The 15,226-nt window shown below is 37.8% G+C and overlaps 3 protein-coding genes across 7 annotated transcripts in view; 2 read left to right on the top strand and 1 right to left on the bottom strand.

Annotated features, from left to right (window-relative positions):
- tom1l2a (target of myb1 like 2 membrane trafficking protein a) overlaps positions 1–2,113 on the bottom strand; it is a 30,034-nt gene extending 27,921 nt beyond the window's left edge. For all 5 annotated transcript variants that reach the window (XM_074656811.1, XM_074656812.1, XM_074656813.1 and 2 more), the window contains exon 1: positions 1,984–2,113. In XM_074656811.1, the coding sequence (XP_074512912.1) occupies positions 1,984–2,035 (52 nt within the window). In that variant the 5' untranslated portion in view covers positions 2,036–2,113. The remainder of the gene's footprint in view (positions 1–1,983) is intronic.
- Positions 2,114–3,097: 984 nt separating this feature from the next.
- drc3 (dynein regulatory complex subunit 3) lies at positions 3,098–7,265 on the top strand. Its single transcript, XM_074657219.1, is given in 12 exon segments — positions 3,098–3,449; positions 3,536–3,652; positions 3,754–3,920; positions 4,058–4,204; positions 4,316–4,435; positions 4,522–4,634; positions 5,232–5,406; positions 5,515–5,646; positions 6,186–6,258; positions 6,601–6,713; positions 6,894–7,025; positions 7,158–7,265. Coding segments are annotated over 12 exon segments (1,542 nt in total). The 5' UTR covers positions 3,098–3,304.
- A 1,456-nt stretch (positions 7,266–8,721) lies between these two features.
- On the top strand, positions 8,722–15,118 carry gid4 (GID complex subunit 4 homolog). Its single transcript, XM_074656810.1, has 6 exons — positions 8,722–9,075; positions 10,587–10,646; positions 11,317–11,424; positions 12,477–12,578; positions 12,680–12,810; positions 12,900–15,118. The coding sequence occupies exons 1-6, from the start codon at positions 8,851–8,853 to the stop codon at positions 12,961–12,963; spliced, it is 690 nt and encodes a 229-aa protein (XP_074512911.1). The 5' UTR covers positions 8,722–8,850; the 3' UTR covers positions 12,964–15,118.
- The last annotated feature ends 108 nt before the right edge of the window (positions 15,119–15,226 follow it).

Genomic DNA, 15,226 nt, shown 5'->3' with positions numbered 1-15,226 from the left:
ATCTTGTAGTGTACTGTTTAGCTGGAAAATGAGAAAGTTTGTAACCCGGCATCTGTTGAGGAAATACCAAGCACCGCCCACCAGCCGGAGCACAGCCAATAGGAACGCTCTCTCTCTCTGAAATGACCTGTGATTGGTCAAAGTCTCCCGTCACTGGCTAGATGTTTTAAAGCCTGAAAACAGAGCCATGAGGAGGTGCAGAAGTCTAGTTTTCTCTCACAGCACTTAAATTACATAATGCTGAAAGGCTATTATGTAATTTTTGCCAAATGATGCCAAAGAATTGTTGCCAAGGAAAGCTTTAATAATATTAATTATAGTCCCTTTGTATTAGTGAGCCATTCCAGTTAGCCTGCATTCACCATACCAGGGCACTGGCACACCTAAATGGAACAGGGCCATAATTAATATTATTTATTACACCTGTTTTGTTTAGCCTGCAATGACATGTCAAAATGGCTGCTATGAAAAAGGCCTGATAGGAAACAAAGCAAAAGAAAAGTACTTCGTTTTTATATTATCAGACAAACCAGATCTCACAGATAATCTATTCTCATCATTAGTGTCATGATAAAGGCACAGCAAAGCCTTCTGGGTCAGAGGTTGTTTATCTCTGAGCAGTTTAGCAAAGATGCAAATAGAGATGCAACCACACCAAAGGGATGTGGTAGGTAGGTATAGGTCACACGTCTCCTCTCATCCTCTGCAGGATGAATAAGCACAACAAACACTGACAGATTTTAAGCATAAATGACCAAGGCTGACTAAGCAGTGTGGTCCAACTATTGTTCAGGAACTGAAGGAAATACTCTGCAAGCCACTTTAAAGGCCATGTCACTCCACTGCCTCTCATTTAATGTCCATTATCAGATAGATCAAATAGATCTCACAGGAAATCTATTCTCATCATTAGTGTCATGATTTAAAGACACTAAAGCTTTTTGGGTCAGAGGTTGTTTTTCTCTGATCAATTTTGCAAAGATGGAAATAGAGATGCAACCACACCAAAGGGATGTGGTTGTTTGGTATAGGCCGCATGTCTCCTCTCATCCTCTGCAGGATGAATAACACTAACACTTTATAGACTGCACATATGTACATATTACATTTATTTATTGACGGACTGTACACACTATGTTCACCCATTCACTCTGTATCTTTTATATCTCTATTATTGTTTTTATAATGTTTGTATACCTTTACCTCTCCTGTGTTTCACTCTGTTTGCTGATGTTTGCTGATGTTGCTGCTTTCAGAATCAGAATCAGAATCTGAATGGTGTTTATAGCCAGGTGTAAAAGGTATACACTAGGAAATTGCTTTGGTTTTGATGGTGCAAGTAAGCAGTATAATAACAAAAGAATAGATAAAAACGTTAGAATGATAATAATAATAATAATAATAATTTAAATTCTACCAATATACAATATAAAAAATAAGCTATAAACAAAAATAAACATGATATAAACACACAATTGACACCTGAATTTCTGTTCTCTGTTTGCTGATGTTGCTGCTTTGACACCTGAATTTCCCTCCAGGGATTAATAAAGGTTCATCTTATCTCATCTTATCTTATCTTATCTTATAAGCACCACAAACACTGAGTTTTAAAGATGTTAAACATAAATGACCCAGGCTGACTAAGCAGTGTGGTTGCCAACTATTGTCCAGGAACTAAAGGAAATACTGAACTTGGCCACTTTAAAAGCCATGTCACTACACTGCCTCTCATTTAATTCCCATAAAACCTGCATTGTATTGTCTACACACACATGTAGAGTGATTTAGTTGTAAACACAGCAGACTGAGGTAGCTGGGTTAGCATTAGGCTAGCATTAGCTCATCCCAAGTGGATGACGTTTGATGCTATGCTGCTTGCTAGATCGCTTATTTTCGTACCTTAAACCACCAAAAATGTTCAAATAATATATGGTGGAGGAAGTATGACATCTCTAGTGAATAATATAAAGGTTAACGTACCTATACATTGACCCACAGGAGTGCTGTACGGATTCCCGAGTAAGAACTCCATTTTGACAACAAACAGTCCGCTCTGGGAATGACAGAGGCTGAGGCCGAGAGGCGGGACTACTAAGCCCCGCCCACCGCGGAATCCTATTGGTCCACAAAACAAAAGGCGCTATCCGGTTGGATGAAATCACTGTCAGTCATATTTAGCGGCTGAAGCTATGTTCAAGAAACGTTTTTATACATGTCACATGTAGTTTACTTAATAGCACACTAGTTGTGTTTAAATACACAAATAACGATACAAAAATGAACTCAAGCATCCATCCTCTGAATATATAGAATATAAATATATATAACAATTGTCTAGATATAGCCTACATTGTACTTTAAAAGTCCCATATTGTAAAAAGTGAGATTTTCATGTCTTTTATATTATAAAGCAGGTTTAAGTGCTATATAAATACTGTTAAACTCTCAAAACGCTCAATATATGGAGAAATACACACAGCCACATCTATTCAGAAATTGTGTGTTTGAAACAAGCTGTTTGGATTTCTGTCCATTTGTGATGTCACAAATATACAATATTTAGACCGTTACACGGTTTTAAATGTAAATGTTCTAAATGTGTCCCAGTTTATTTCCTGTTGCAGTGTATGTAGATAACATCAGCTTACAGGAAGTAAATATGGACCCAAACTGTTGCCTGGCAACGCAGCTCTGTTGTAATTCCGTTGAAACGCACTCAAACGGAGCGTTTCAGACAGAGGGTAAATACAGGTATATTCAGGCAGACTACATGAGGAAGATAATGTGTCATTTAAACATTAAAGCCTGTAAACATGTTCTAGTAGAAACACAAAATACATGTATGAACCTGAAAATGAGCACAATATGGGACCTTTAAAGAAAAAATAGTTTAAACAAAAGAAAACAACGAATGCACTAAATAGTAGTGTCAGCATAGCTAGATATTATTTTAATCTTTGTTTTTATTACATGTATTGATAAGACAAAAAAGTGTATTTTGAAGTTAAACGTTTATTTTACTCTTATTTTAACAGAATCATGTGACCGTTCTTGAACGCAGCTTAAAGGGAGCTGGTTGCTAAGTAACCGTATTTAAACAACTAGAGGTAAGAGGTTAGATGCACTGACTTTATCCAGCTAGGTAGGCTACTAAAACTTGTTTTGTTTGTTTGTTTTAATAAACTTTAATACAGTTGTTCTCAACAAAAACAACAGTAGCTAGTTTTTGTGGATTTTGCATCTTTAACTGGACGAATTCAAGCTCCAAATTCACAAAATACGACCCACTTCTTGCATTTTGATGATGGATGAGGAGGTTTTGATGGATGAGAAGTTTCTGCTGAAGGCAATAGTGGAAGAAGTTCCTCAAGATCAGACTGTTCTTGTTGTTAAACCAGAGGAAATCAACTTCAATGAAATCCATATACTACATCTGGAATACAGAAGTGAGGAAATTATTATTATTATTATTATAAAATCAGTGCATGAATTTGTTTTGGGTTTAGGTATGTGAGAGGTTGTTTCTTCACAGACATCCCGAAGATTAACCACCTGTGGGAATTCACGTCCTTGGACAGACTGGATTTGAACAGCAACCTCATAAAGAAGATTGAGGGCCTGGACCGCCTGATTAATCTGACATGGCTTAGTACGATCATGCTTTATTTTCTGCTCACACTTTCTTGTAATAATTGTGCAGGTAATGGCAAATATGAGCCCAGTAATCATTCTTCTGAATGTGTCTTTTAGATTTGTCATTCAACAGAATTGAGAAAATTGAGGGTCTGGAGTCTCTGCAGAAGCTTGAAGTGCTGAATTTGTCCAACAACCGAATCTCTGTTATTGAAAACATGGGCAAACTTGAGAAACTCAGTCATTTCTTCATTGCAAACAACCTCATTGGACAGTTGGACAACGTAAAACAAAATTTTCTTGCATAAATCTGTCACAAATTATGTGTTGCATTTGTATTGGAAGTATTATTTAACATTTGCAGTTTCAGAATTTCACATTACATTAATGTAAACTAATACAAATTTAATGCATTTCAAAGGTGCTCTATCTCAGGAAGTTCAAGAAGCTGTTCTCCATCAACCTATTTGGAAATCCGGCCTCTAAGGAAGACGATTACAAACTTTCTATTGCAGCCTACTTTCCAAACTTGATGCTCCTAGACTACAGATTACTTGACGAGAAGACGGTAAATATAAACAGTTTTGACTCAAAACAAAGTTGCAGTCTGCTCCTTTCTATAAATAATTTTCTTTTGACTTTGCCCAAGTTTGTTTGGAAATCATGTGTGTCTATACAGAAAAAGGAAGCATTTACCAAATACCAGTTTATCCTTGAGGAGATGAATCGTAAGGAGCTGGAGATGCAACGAGCTGACGAGGCCAAACAACTCCAGGAAGCTGAAGTCAAAATACACACGGTAACATAAAGCTCACATCTGGTTATCATCAACACTATATTTTTACTTTATATACTGTGTGTAAATTCAGTTCTTCTTCCCTACAGGATGCTTTTGTGGAGTTCCTGAATGGCTCTCACCTGTTTGAGAGCATGGTCAAAGACGATCCAGAGGCAGAGACGCTCCGCTGTGTGCCAGAAGTGGCTGAACTGCTTCAAACATATCCTTTATTGTCTTGGCTTTTTATCCATGCAGGTGTATCAGGGTCCTCCCCCAGAAAAAAAAAGACTTTCAGACACTATTTCCTGCATTCTGGTGACTTTTAAAGAAAGTAACAAAATAATAACAATAAAAAAATAATAACAAAATAAATAACAAATAATAATACATAAATAATAATAAATAACAAAATAACAAAATAATACGTACACTGCAACAGCATTTTTTGTTAAAAGAGGGTTAGCAAGTATGGAAACACTGCTCCTGAACTGCCTGAAACGCCTCGCTTGAAGTCCCGTCTTTTTGTTCCGTAAGGTGGTGATGTCATCACGTAACACATTTCCATAATACCTGCCTACCTGCTAACAAAGCTAGTTAGAGCGGAGCTGGAGCGGAGTCCGAAGAGTTTGGTTCAGTTGACCAATCACAACAGAGTGGGGCCAGCTGACCAATCAGAGCAGACCTTTTTTTAAACATTTAAGCATGTAAACATGTTCTAGTAGAAACACAAAATACAGGGTGTGCACCTGAAAATGAGCATAATAAATCTCCTCTATGTGGGGAAATTAGCACTTGAATTCCTTAACCCTGCACTTACATTTGAGCACCAAATGGTGGAGCTGTGCACGCAGTTATTTGAAATAGGTTTGGATGAACATAAGCGAAGAGAGACGGAGGTGAACTCCTTCTACAGTGGTCAGAACGAGGCTGTGACAGACTACCAGCAGAAAGCATCGCACATGTTGGCACATTTTGAGCCGCAACACAAAAAGGTGAGATGATGAGGACCATAGTGCTGTACAGTACTGTATGTAGATGACTCAGAAAAGCAGCTATTAGTGATTAGTATAAGGATATGTCTTGTGTTCACACCTTTCTAGAGGATAGTGAAGTTGCCGCAGTTATCAGACCCAGACGTCCTGGAGGACAACATCAACCACTGCAGAGATGAAATCACCCAGCTCTGTAACAGCCTCATGGAAGTGGAGTGTCAGCTGGTCAGCCGGCTGGAGGTCAGTGTGTGTGTACACCTTGTGTGAAACATATGATCTCCAATCTGGTTAAAGTGTATTCAGAAAAGTTATGTCAAAAAGTTAGTTTATTATAGATTCTATAGAAAGGGTTGCAACTAACGATTAATTTAATTGTCGATTAATCTGTAGATTATTTTCTTGATTAATCGATTAGTTGTTTGGTCTATAAAATGTGGATCAGTGTTTCCCAAAACCCAAGATGACGTCCTCCAATGTCTTGTTTTGTCCACAACTCAAAGATATTCAGTTTACTGTCATAGAGGAATAAAGAAACTAGAAAATATTCACATTTAAGAAGCTGGAATCAGAGAATTTTTACTTTTTTGTCTTAAAAAATTACTCAAACCGATTATCAAAATAATTGGCGATTAATTTAAAAGTTTACAAATAATCAATTAATCATTGCAACTCTATCTATAGATACATATTAAATAATTTCCCTCATGCCCACGTGTCAAAAACTGTGTGCTTTTTTTTTTTTATTATTTGCTTATAATGAAGCCTCCTGTTCATTTCAGGATATCATCAACAAGTTGGACGTCATCATCTCAGACATGGTCGGCAACTTCAGTGAAACTGTTCAGAGGATATATCCTTTCTCACTGTGCATCATCTTAAGAGCTTTGAATCATTTCCAAAAGGGCTGCACAATTAATCCTATATTAATCCTATATTAATCGCGATCACGATTTAAGCTTAATCGTGCAGCCCTAATTTCCAATAGCACAGGTTCATTACTGTTCTCAAGGTCAAGCTACTGAGGTACTGTACATCCTCATTTGGGGAAGCAACTTGCTCACAATCCAGTTTTAATGTAACCGCGTTGTGTGTCAGTCCTGTTTAAATGTCAGTGTTTGAATCATTGACAGTGACACACACACACAGTGTTTGGGTGCAACATTAAGTTAGACTTTCCATGACACAGTCATACATTTGTGCAATGTCGAGATCTGGCGGATAATTATCATGAGAAGGTGCTAGCGGTTGCAGGGAATTTGGACATGGACGACCTGGATGAGAAGGGCATGCCAGATGATGTTAAAAATGTGAGTGTTTTCCCTTTTAAACCGAACTGACTATCATATCCAGTCGGTCAGTTCTGCTCTGTTTAATCTCAAAGATTTCCCTCGGGATCAATAAAGTTACTATCTATCTATCTATCTATCAACGGGGAATTACCAGGGTCAGTGATCTCAGCCTTTCACACCTGTGTTGTCTCTGTGTAGCTGTTTACAGACAAAGACACAGTGATGGACGCTCTGGCCACCGGCCACGAAAACCACCAGCTGACGATCAAGGACCGAGAGACTCAGTTGGTTACACGTGTCGACGCCTGGAAAGTGGCCCTCATTACAGGGGTAGAGAGCTGAAATTACATTAAAACAAACACCCAAATTGATATTTTCATATAGATGACAAACCTCTCTCCTGTATCTCACAGTCTTGCTATTATTTACTTTTTTTTTGTCTTTATGGGTTATTTATTACAGATTCAAGACAAAGAACTTAAGCGGAACCGCATGCGCATCTCAGACATCCACAGATATATGGACTATTTGTTTGAGCAGCTGGATGAGATGCAGTAGCATCATCTGTAAACATTTCCACCAAAACGTTTGTGTATGTGTTAAAAAATGGAACAGGACATTTACGTAACATGACTGGACAACTGTAACAAATTTCACTGTGTGCAAGTAAAAATATTTGTCTTTTATAATTTCTACATTTGGTCTGTACACAATAAAATATGTAAGAAATAATTCCACCTGTTTCTTGCTGCCTATTTTGAGATATAAAAAAAAGGTAGGTTTAGGCAAAAAAAACCCAATTAGGTTTAAAATGACAACTTCTTTAGGTTTAGGCAACAAGACTACAACTTCTTTAGGTTTAGGAAACAAAACTACAACTTCCTCAGATTTTTTTTTGCTTTTTATTTTTTTTTTTTATTTTAATTTAATAAGAAAGAAAGGCACTTTTATCAATCCCCGAGGGGAAATTCAATTATTTCAACTCTGTTATATTTTACACACAGGCCCGAAATACACACACATGCACAAACAGGACCTACATGCATTAATGGAGAGATGCACAGGGGCTGCCCCTGACAGGCGCCCCGAGCAGTTGGGGGTTTGGTGCCTTGCTCAAGGGCACCTCGGCAGTCGCCTTCGGGCATCTCTCCAGCTACCAGTTCACACTCAGTACTTGGTCCATGCGGGGACTTGAACTGGCGACCCTCCGGTTTCCAAGCCAAGTCCTTATGGACTGAGTTACTACAACTTCTTTAGGTCAAGGAAACAAAACTACAACTTCTTTAGGTTTAGGCAATAAAATGACAACTTATTTAGGTTTAGGCAAAAAATCTCAGTTAGGTTTAGGCAATAAAACTACAACTTATTTAGGCTTAGGCAATAAAATGACAACTTATTTAGGTTTAGGCAAAAAATCCCAGTTAGGTTTAGGTAACAAAACTACAACTTCTTTAGGTTTAGGCAATAAAACTACAACTTATTTAGGTTTAGGCAAAAAAACAAAACAGTTAGGTTTAAAACTACAACTTCTTTAGGCTTAGGCAAACAAAAACGACAACTTCTTTAGGTTTAGGCAACAAAACTACAACTTCCGTAGTTTTTTTTTTGCTTTTGGTTATTCCTATTATTTATTTATTTTACTTTTAAAATTGAATTAAATTAAATTAAAGTAAATTGAATTAAATTGAATTAAATTAAATTAAAGTAAATTGAATTAAATTAATTAAATTAAATTGAGTTTAATTTAATTCAATTTAATTTAATTTAATTTAATTTAATTTAATTTAATTTAATTCAATTTTAATAGTAAAATAAATAAATAATATGAATAACCATTAAGGTCTCAAGGTTGGCAAGTAGTATCTGTGTTACTAGCCTCTGCAATTCACATTTCTCACTGATGGTTGTAGTGTAGTAGAAAATTGAATACAACTCCCAGAATGCATTGGGGTTACATTGTCCAATAAGAATCTTGCTCAAGCCAGCCAGCCAATGAGATTGCAGGAAGCTGGATTGTGACCTGTGACGTCGCAGTTCCCCCTCTGGTAGACAGTTCCTCCATGGACAGCAGCTCTAAACTGAGCAAAGTTTCAGGATCTCGGGGGTTTTATTGAGCTGGCAGAGCCTCTGTCAGGACCCCAGTCTCAGTGTCTTCATGACGGTTGCTGACGGAGACTCTCTAGCGCTCATCATGCCTGTCCGAGCAGAGAGCTGCAGCTCCACCGGTGCGGCCTGCTCATCCTCGGCCTCGCTTACTCCCGCTGCCCCGATCAACACCTACCAGCCCGGCGTGGCCACGTCGCTGCTCTACAGCGGCTCTCAGTTTCGGGGTTATCAGAAGAGCAAAGGCAACTCCTACGACGTGGAGGTTGTTCTGCAGGTAACAGGGTTATATTATGACACTTAACATTTAAGTTTGTTTATTATTATTATAATGCAAAGTTAGCATATGTGCAGCTGCGAACTGAGCTGAGCTTTTTATGGTTGTCATTCAACATAATGACCTCATTCTGCTATTTTACTGTGTTTCTACTGTGACATTTTGCATTTAAACCTAATTTAGTAATTAATATCACCTATTTTTTGCATTGCACATAATGTTACTACCCAAAACACGTCAGCATTGTGTGCTACTAGCTCCCTAAATGAGTAAAATGAAGATAAGATAAGATCAGATATTCCTTTATTAGTCAGAAAATTAGAAATTTGCAGTGTACAGCAGCAAAGGGGATAGTGCAAAAAACAAGATGCATCAGCTAACTGTAAAAAAAAAGAGCTAAACAAAGTGAAACAAAATATGAACCATTTAAATATAAGAAGTATAACAGGCAGCAAGAAACAGGTGGAATTATTAGTCTATGAAAGTGCAGTGTGCATTATTAATTATGTATCGCATATGAAATCACAAGGTGCAAAAATGCTTCTTAATGAGGTAAATTTTAATAATCTATACAGTTGCTGCACCTATTCGACTGTTATCAGGCCATTAAATAGGCGTTATCAGTCGCTATAAGCACCATAGATGTGGGCCATTAGGGGCCTACTACACCTACTATGTTGTAAACGTGAAAGTGAAACTTAAAAGCAAAACGTTCTAACATGTAAAACTGAATGAAATGTCACTTTTTGGACACAAACAAAAAGGCTTATTTAGGTTTAGGCAACAAAACTACAGCTTCTTTAGGTTTAGGCAACAAAACAGTTAGGATTAGGCAATAAAACTACAACTTCTTTAGGTTTAGGCAACAAAACTACAGCTTCTTTAGGTTTAGGCAACAAAACAGTTAGGTTTATGCAATAAAACTACAACTTCTTTAGGTTTAGGCAACAAAACTACAACACTTTAGGTTATCAGAAGAGCAAAGGCAACTCCTACGACTTGGAGGTTGTTTTGCAGGTAATTGACTTTCTTTAAACATTAGCTTGTTTATTATTATATTGCAAAGTCAGCATATGTGTAGCCCTTAGCTGCTAACTTAGCTCAGCTTGTGACTTTGACAGCAATGTCAGCAGACTAACTGACAGAAGACATAATGCCTGCTTGTCTCTGTTGAAACCACAGCTCCTGCAGTCTGTTTTACCTCATTAAGAAGAAGCATTTTTGCACCTTGTGATTTCATATGAGATACATAATTAATAATGCACACAGTGCACTTTCATAGACTAAACTACAGGAGTTACCCTGCACTATATTCATTTTTAACAGTCCTGTATCACAGCTGTTACCCTGCACTATATTCAGTTTTACTTTGTACTTTGCACTACTCACTTTTTTACTAACATGTTTTTGTACTATGGAACTGTGATGCTGGAAACTTGAATTTCCCTCGGGATCAATAAAGTGACTCTATCTATCTATCTATCTAATTATTATGTGTGTTTGTTTTGCAGCATGTGACTGTGGAGGACTCATATTTGTGTGGATACCTGAAGATCAAAGGCCTGACTGAGGTGAGCTTTGAAAACTAGGTCAGATGTAGTAAGACTGACCTTTATTCTGTCAGACACTAAGCACAAACTGGTTTCCACGTTAAAGCGAGAGGGAACTGGTTTCCACTCGCTCAGTGTAGGCTAAATTGGGACAAAGTTTAAAGGTAGACACATGTGAGGCCATTCGGTTCAACCTCTCTCTCAGGTCTACTAGTCCTTATCTTAAAGTGTGTCAGCTGTATACTCATTACATTACGTAACATACGGAGGGCAAAAGGTCAGCGGGATCCTGAGGTGAATTTTGGCTGTGGCAGAGAGGAGTGAAAGACGAGTAGCCAGTCAGACAAGTTGTTTATAAGAAAATTAAGCCGAGAGAACTAACTGATTATTGCTCACAGTTATTGTCTGAATGCATCTACTTCATGCAGTGCAGTAATTCAACATGCAAAATGTTAAGGATTCTCCCAAATGTTTGATTTGTTGCACAACTAGTTGAAGCTGTACAGGTACATTCCTGATATCTAGATATTCAGAACGTGGGAACACGGCTACTAATTATCTCTTTTGGAAATCCTCCTCATGTTGCACACAGTGATGATTGACGTAAGCATTTTAAAAACAAATATAATTTTGCAGGCATTGATTGAACCATTAACGTGTCTGCTTTCTCTTTCCTTTCCTCGTGTGACAGGAGTATCCAACTCTCACGACATTCTTCGCTGGTGAAATTATCAGTCGAAAACGGCCTTTTTTAACCAGGAAGTGGGACGCGGATGAGGACGTGGACAGAAAGCACTGGGTATGTCCTATTTGACTTTTTATTTTGGGTTGATAATTAAATCAATGCCAAATGAATTAAGAATTTGATCAACTGTACGGCACAAATATGGTGCAGCTTTATTTGTGCATTCATTTGGTTAGTGTTTGCGGACGTTTTTCAACAGCTTGCATCAAATTATCATACACCAAAACAGCAGAATATATACATTGAGCAACCATGATGTAGGGGTGGGAATCACCAGAGGCCCCACGATACGATATTATCACGATACTTAAGTCACGATACGATCTCACTGCAATTTTAAACATTTTGCGATATTAGTATTGTGATGAGATATATTACGATTTATTACCTTTTTTCAACTGAAAATTATGTCAGACGTCAAGAGACCCCTTTGAAAATGGCCATGCCAGTTTGTCGTCGCCAAAATGAAGCGTAAGTTAGGAGCGTTATTTAGCGTTCTTACCGACAAGCTAACATGACATGGTTGGTACCAATCGTTTTCTTGTTTCAAATGATACCAGTACCACCGTATCATCTTTCCTCTAGCTTTAAGACTGAGCCCGCTACAACCTCTGAAAGCCAGAATACCACCCAGGGTTAGTTCATATAATAAAAGATCCTTACTTGGCGTTCGATACTATATCGCCAAGCAAAATATCACAATACTATGCTTTATGCTTTTTCCCCCCACCCATAATAAGATGGGAAAGACAGTAAAAGTGAAACCAAACTGCAGTAATCACCTGCAGCTCTTCATCTAACCAGTTCACTTACACATTGTATGTTTATGTCTTCCAGAAAATGTTTGTCTACCTCTTGATTAACAATAGATGGAGTCGGGCAGAAGCAGCACTTATCACTGTGTTGTGAGAAAAGCCCACGGCACCTGTTAAAATCAAGTTTACATCAAGGAACAATGGGCATCTCTATCTATCTACTTTATAAGCATGTAATGATTAACAATGATAATTTACATGGCAGGAAAATAGACTTTGCGTCCCTTGTCTTGTCATCACCTCCATAGTTTCTGTTCTCTTACCAGTATTTAATGAATTCTTACCTTTTAGGGCAAGTTCCAGCCTTTTTGCAAATATGCCAAAAGCTTCAATTCGGATGAGTTTGACTATGAAGCGCTGGACAACAGCGATTACGTCTTCATGCGGTGGAAGGTTAGTACATAATCCTACTGTCATCTCTCTCTCTCTCTCTCTCTCTCCTTGTGTTAGCTTTAAGCTCCAACCTCCCCTCTTTTTGTTTCCTGCTCTCTCAGGAGCAGTTTCTAGTTCCAGACCACACTATCAAAGACATTAGTGGTGCTTCCTTCGCTGGCTTCTATTACATCTGTTTCCAGAAGTCCACAGCCACTATCGAGGGGTATTATTACCATCGGAGCTCAGAATGGTAACTACCAAACATTACACACCAGATTCAATCTCTTTCGCCACACTTGTATATTACTCTCAATTGTCTTTCCTACTTTGCCTCTGCAGGTACCAGTCTCTAAACCTGAACCACGTTCGAGAGCACAGTATGCCTATTTATGAGTTTCGGTGACGAACGCACACACGAGCATCGAGTCGAGGAGGGGACGGTTCGTACTGCCCCGTGGTTAAATGGGACGGGAACAACGGAGGGCCCTTTAGTGCCAAGATCGGAGCAGACCCGTTTTCCCCGCTGCAGAGAAATAAAACGTGGTCACTCCGATGGCGACTGAAAGAAAGAAGGCACAGACAGGGAAGAGTTGACAAGAAGATCAGTGACAGATGGACGGTTCTTAGTCACTGTGGAGCTCATGTTTACCTCGGATTTAATTTTTACTTGTATTTTGTCCTTTATTTTGGGGGGTCTCTTTTTATTTTACTTTTGTGCGACCCGATTGCTTTGCGCTCTGATTGGTCTTCTCGTTGTTGGACATTGAAATATGTTCCTGTTTTCCTTCAGTGGAGAAACATAATTGCCTTTCAGCTAAACGTTGCAAAAGGGGGAATACATTTGTGAGAAGAGTTTCGTTCAGTAAAGCTTTTACATCACTTGGACGCCCTGAATATGATGGTGGGGTTATTGCCAAAAGGTTGCAAAAGTAGCAGTGATCTGTTTTTTTTATGCAAGATCTGTAAGAGTGTAAGTTGTGGTCTGTTGCTCAGGGATGGTGGGTTTGGGCAATACGTATTGAAATAACTGAAAACCAACAGCTGGATGTGGGCTGAGTTATAGGATTACGCCGATGTTGACCTCCGAACAGCTCATTAATAACCAATAACCAATCATCATTTCACAGCTGTCTCAACAACTTGTCAAAAAAAGTCTTCACATCAAAATCGTCTCTATGCAAGCCAAAGCTCACTAATAGGTAGGATTAGCAACTCATTTATTTTATCTTCAGATGATTTATCTTCCAGAGTGATTTATTTATTTTTTAAAATCAAGAACAACCTTGAGTGAAAATGCATAAGAAAAGTAAGACTTACAGAAATAAATAAGTAGATTTATTTAACTACTATGACCAGCATCTGAAGCTCCGATATGTGACGATACATTCCAACTCAATTAGTTTAAATATAAGATTTTCAGTCCTGCAATAGGTGTCGACAAACGGTCCTTTTGACTGACTGGAAAAGTTGAGATGTAACACGACAAAAGCAATGCAGTAGTTTTCTTTAGTTTCAGTTAGAGCTGCAACTAACAATTATTTTCATTATTGATTAATCTGTTGATTATTTTCTCAATCAATCGATTAGTCCAAGATGACGTCCTCAAATATCTTGTTTTTTCCACAACTCAAAGATAATCAACCAGAAAATATTCACATTTAAGGAGCTGGAATCCAAGAATTTAGACTTTTTTTTTTTCTTAAAAAAAGACTGAAACCGATTAATCGATTATTAAAATAGTTGGCGATTTAATCTAATAGTTGACAACTAATCAATCAATCGTTGCAGCTCTAGCTTCATCCTACTCCTCATGGTCACATTTGCCCTTCCAGCATTATTTCCACCTTTTTAGAAGCAGTTAAATGAGGCTGAATGAACGAAGGCACAACAGTCGGACGTAACATAAAAAGCTTCACACACAACATGCTTCTCTACAATGTGTTACTGTTCTGTCCTCAGTGGAAAATATTATGTGTAAAAAAAAAAAAAAAAGCACCTTTTGTGGCTCATGGAGAAAAGTCTAAAGTAGGAAGAAGAAAACCTCCTTTGAACCTGCTGCCTTAAAATTTTAAATGTTTGTAAAGCTCAGTTTTTTTAAAAGACAAATGATTAGGTTAGTAAATGTTTTATTTGAAACCATGAAAGTATATTTCTGTGTTTGAGAGGAATTGTGCAAAACATGACTGAACTTTTTTACCATCATTGTGTGGAAAGGGTTGATATAAAAGTTGCATGTATACTGTGTTGCTGATAGACTTTCAGCTGGCTCGGCGCCTGCAGCATGACGAGGGGGTTGTGGGAATATACCGTGTTTTTCTTCTTTTTTTTAACTCAAGTATGTGGATTGAAAATGCTGCAATCCGAATGACTTCAAAATAATTTGCTTTTTTTGTTTTTTATTAATCACGTAACACAACAAAATGTGCAATGTAAGAAAAAGATGTTTATCTGTGGGTGTGTGTCATTACAAGTCTTGACTGAATACAAATGATTTAAAGAAGATGATGTATGATAAATCAGTGACGTGTGAGGAGAAATAAAGAGTGAACTATTTCATACACAGTTGTATGTTGTTTTATTTTTGTGGATAAACCCAGGACTGCCTTTATTTGACAGTTGTGCAAAGATTCTTGGCTTAAAGGTCCCATATTGTTAAAAGTGAGATT

This window comes from Sebastes fasciatus, chromosome 13, assembly GCF_043250625.1.
Source record: "Sebastes fasciatus isolate fSebFas1 chromosome 13, fSebFas1.pri, whole genome shotgun sequence".
Lineage (NCBI taxonomy): Eukaryota > Metazoa > Chordata > Actinopteri > Perciformes > Sebastidae > Sebastes > Sebastes fasciatus.
The sequence above is the reverse complement of the archived record's forward strand: the minus strand, read 5'-3'. Positions and strand labels throughout refer to the sequence as shown.

What these genes read in the sequence shown, in the direction of transcription:
- gid4 (XM_074656810.1), top strand. Translation starts at nt 8,851, where the DNA reads ATGACGGTTGCTGACGGAGACTCTCTAGCGCTCATCATGCCTGTCCGA. An exon ending in ACGTGGAGGTTGTTCTGCAG is followed by an intron (nt 9,076 to 10,586) that starts GTAACAGGGTTA and finishes TTTGTTTTGCAG; the next exon opens with CATGTGACTGTGGAGGACTC. An exon ending in ACGTCTTCATGCGGTGGAAG is followed by an intron (nt 12,579 to 12,679) that starts GTTAGTACATAA and finishes CTGCTCTCTCAG; the next exon opens with GAGCAGTTTCTAGTTCCAGA.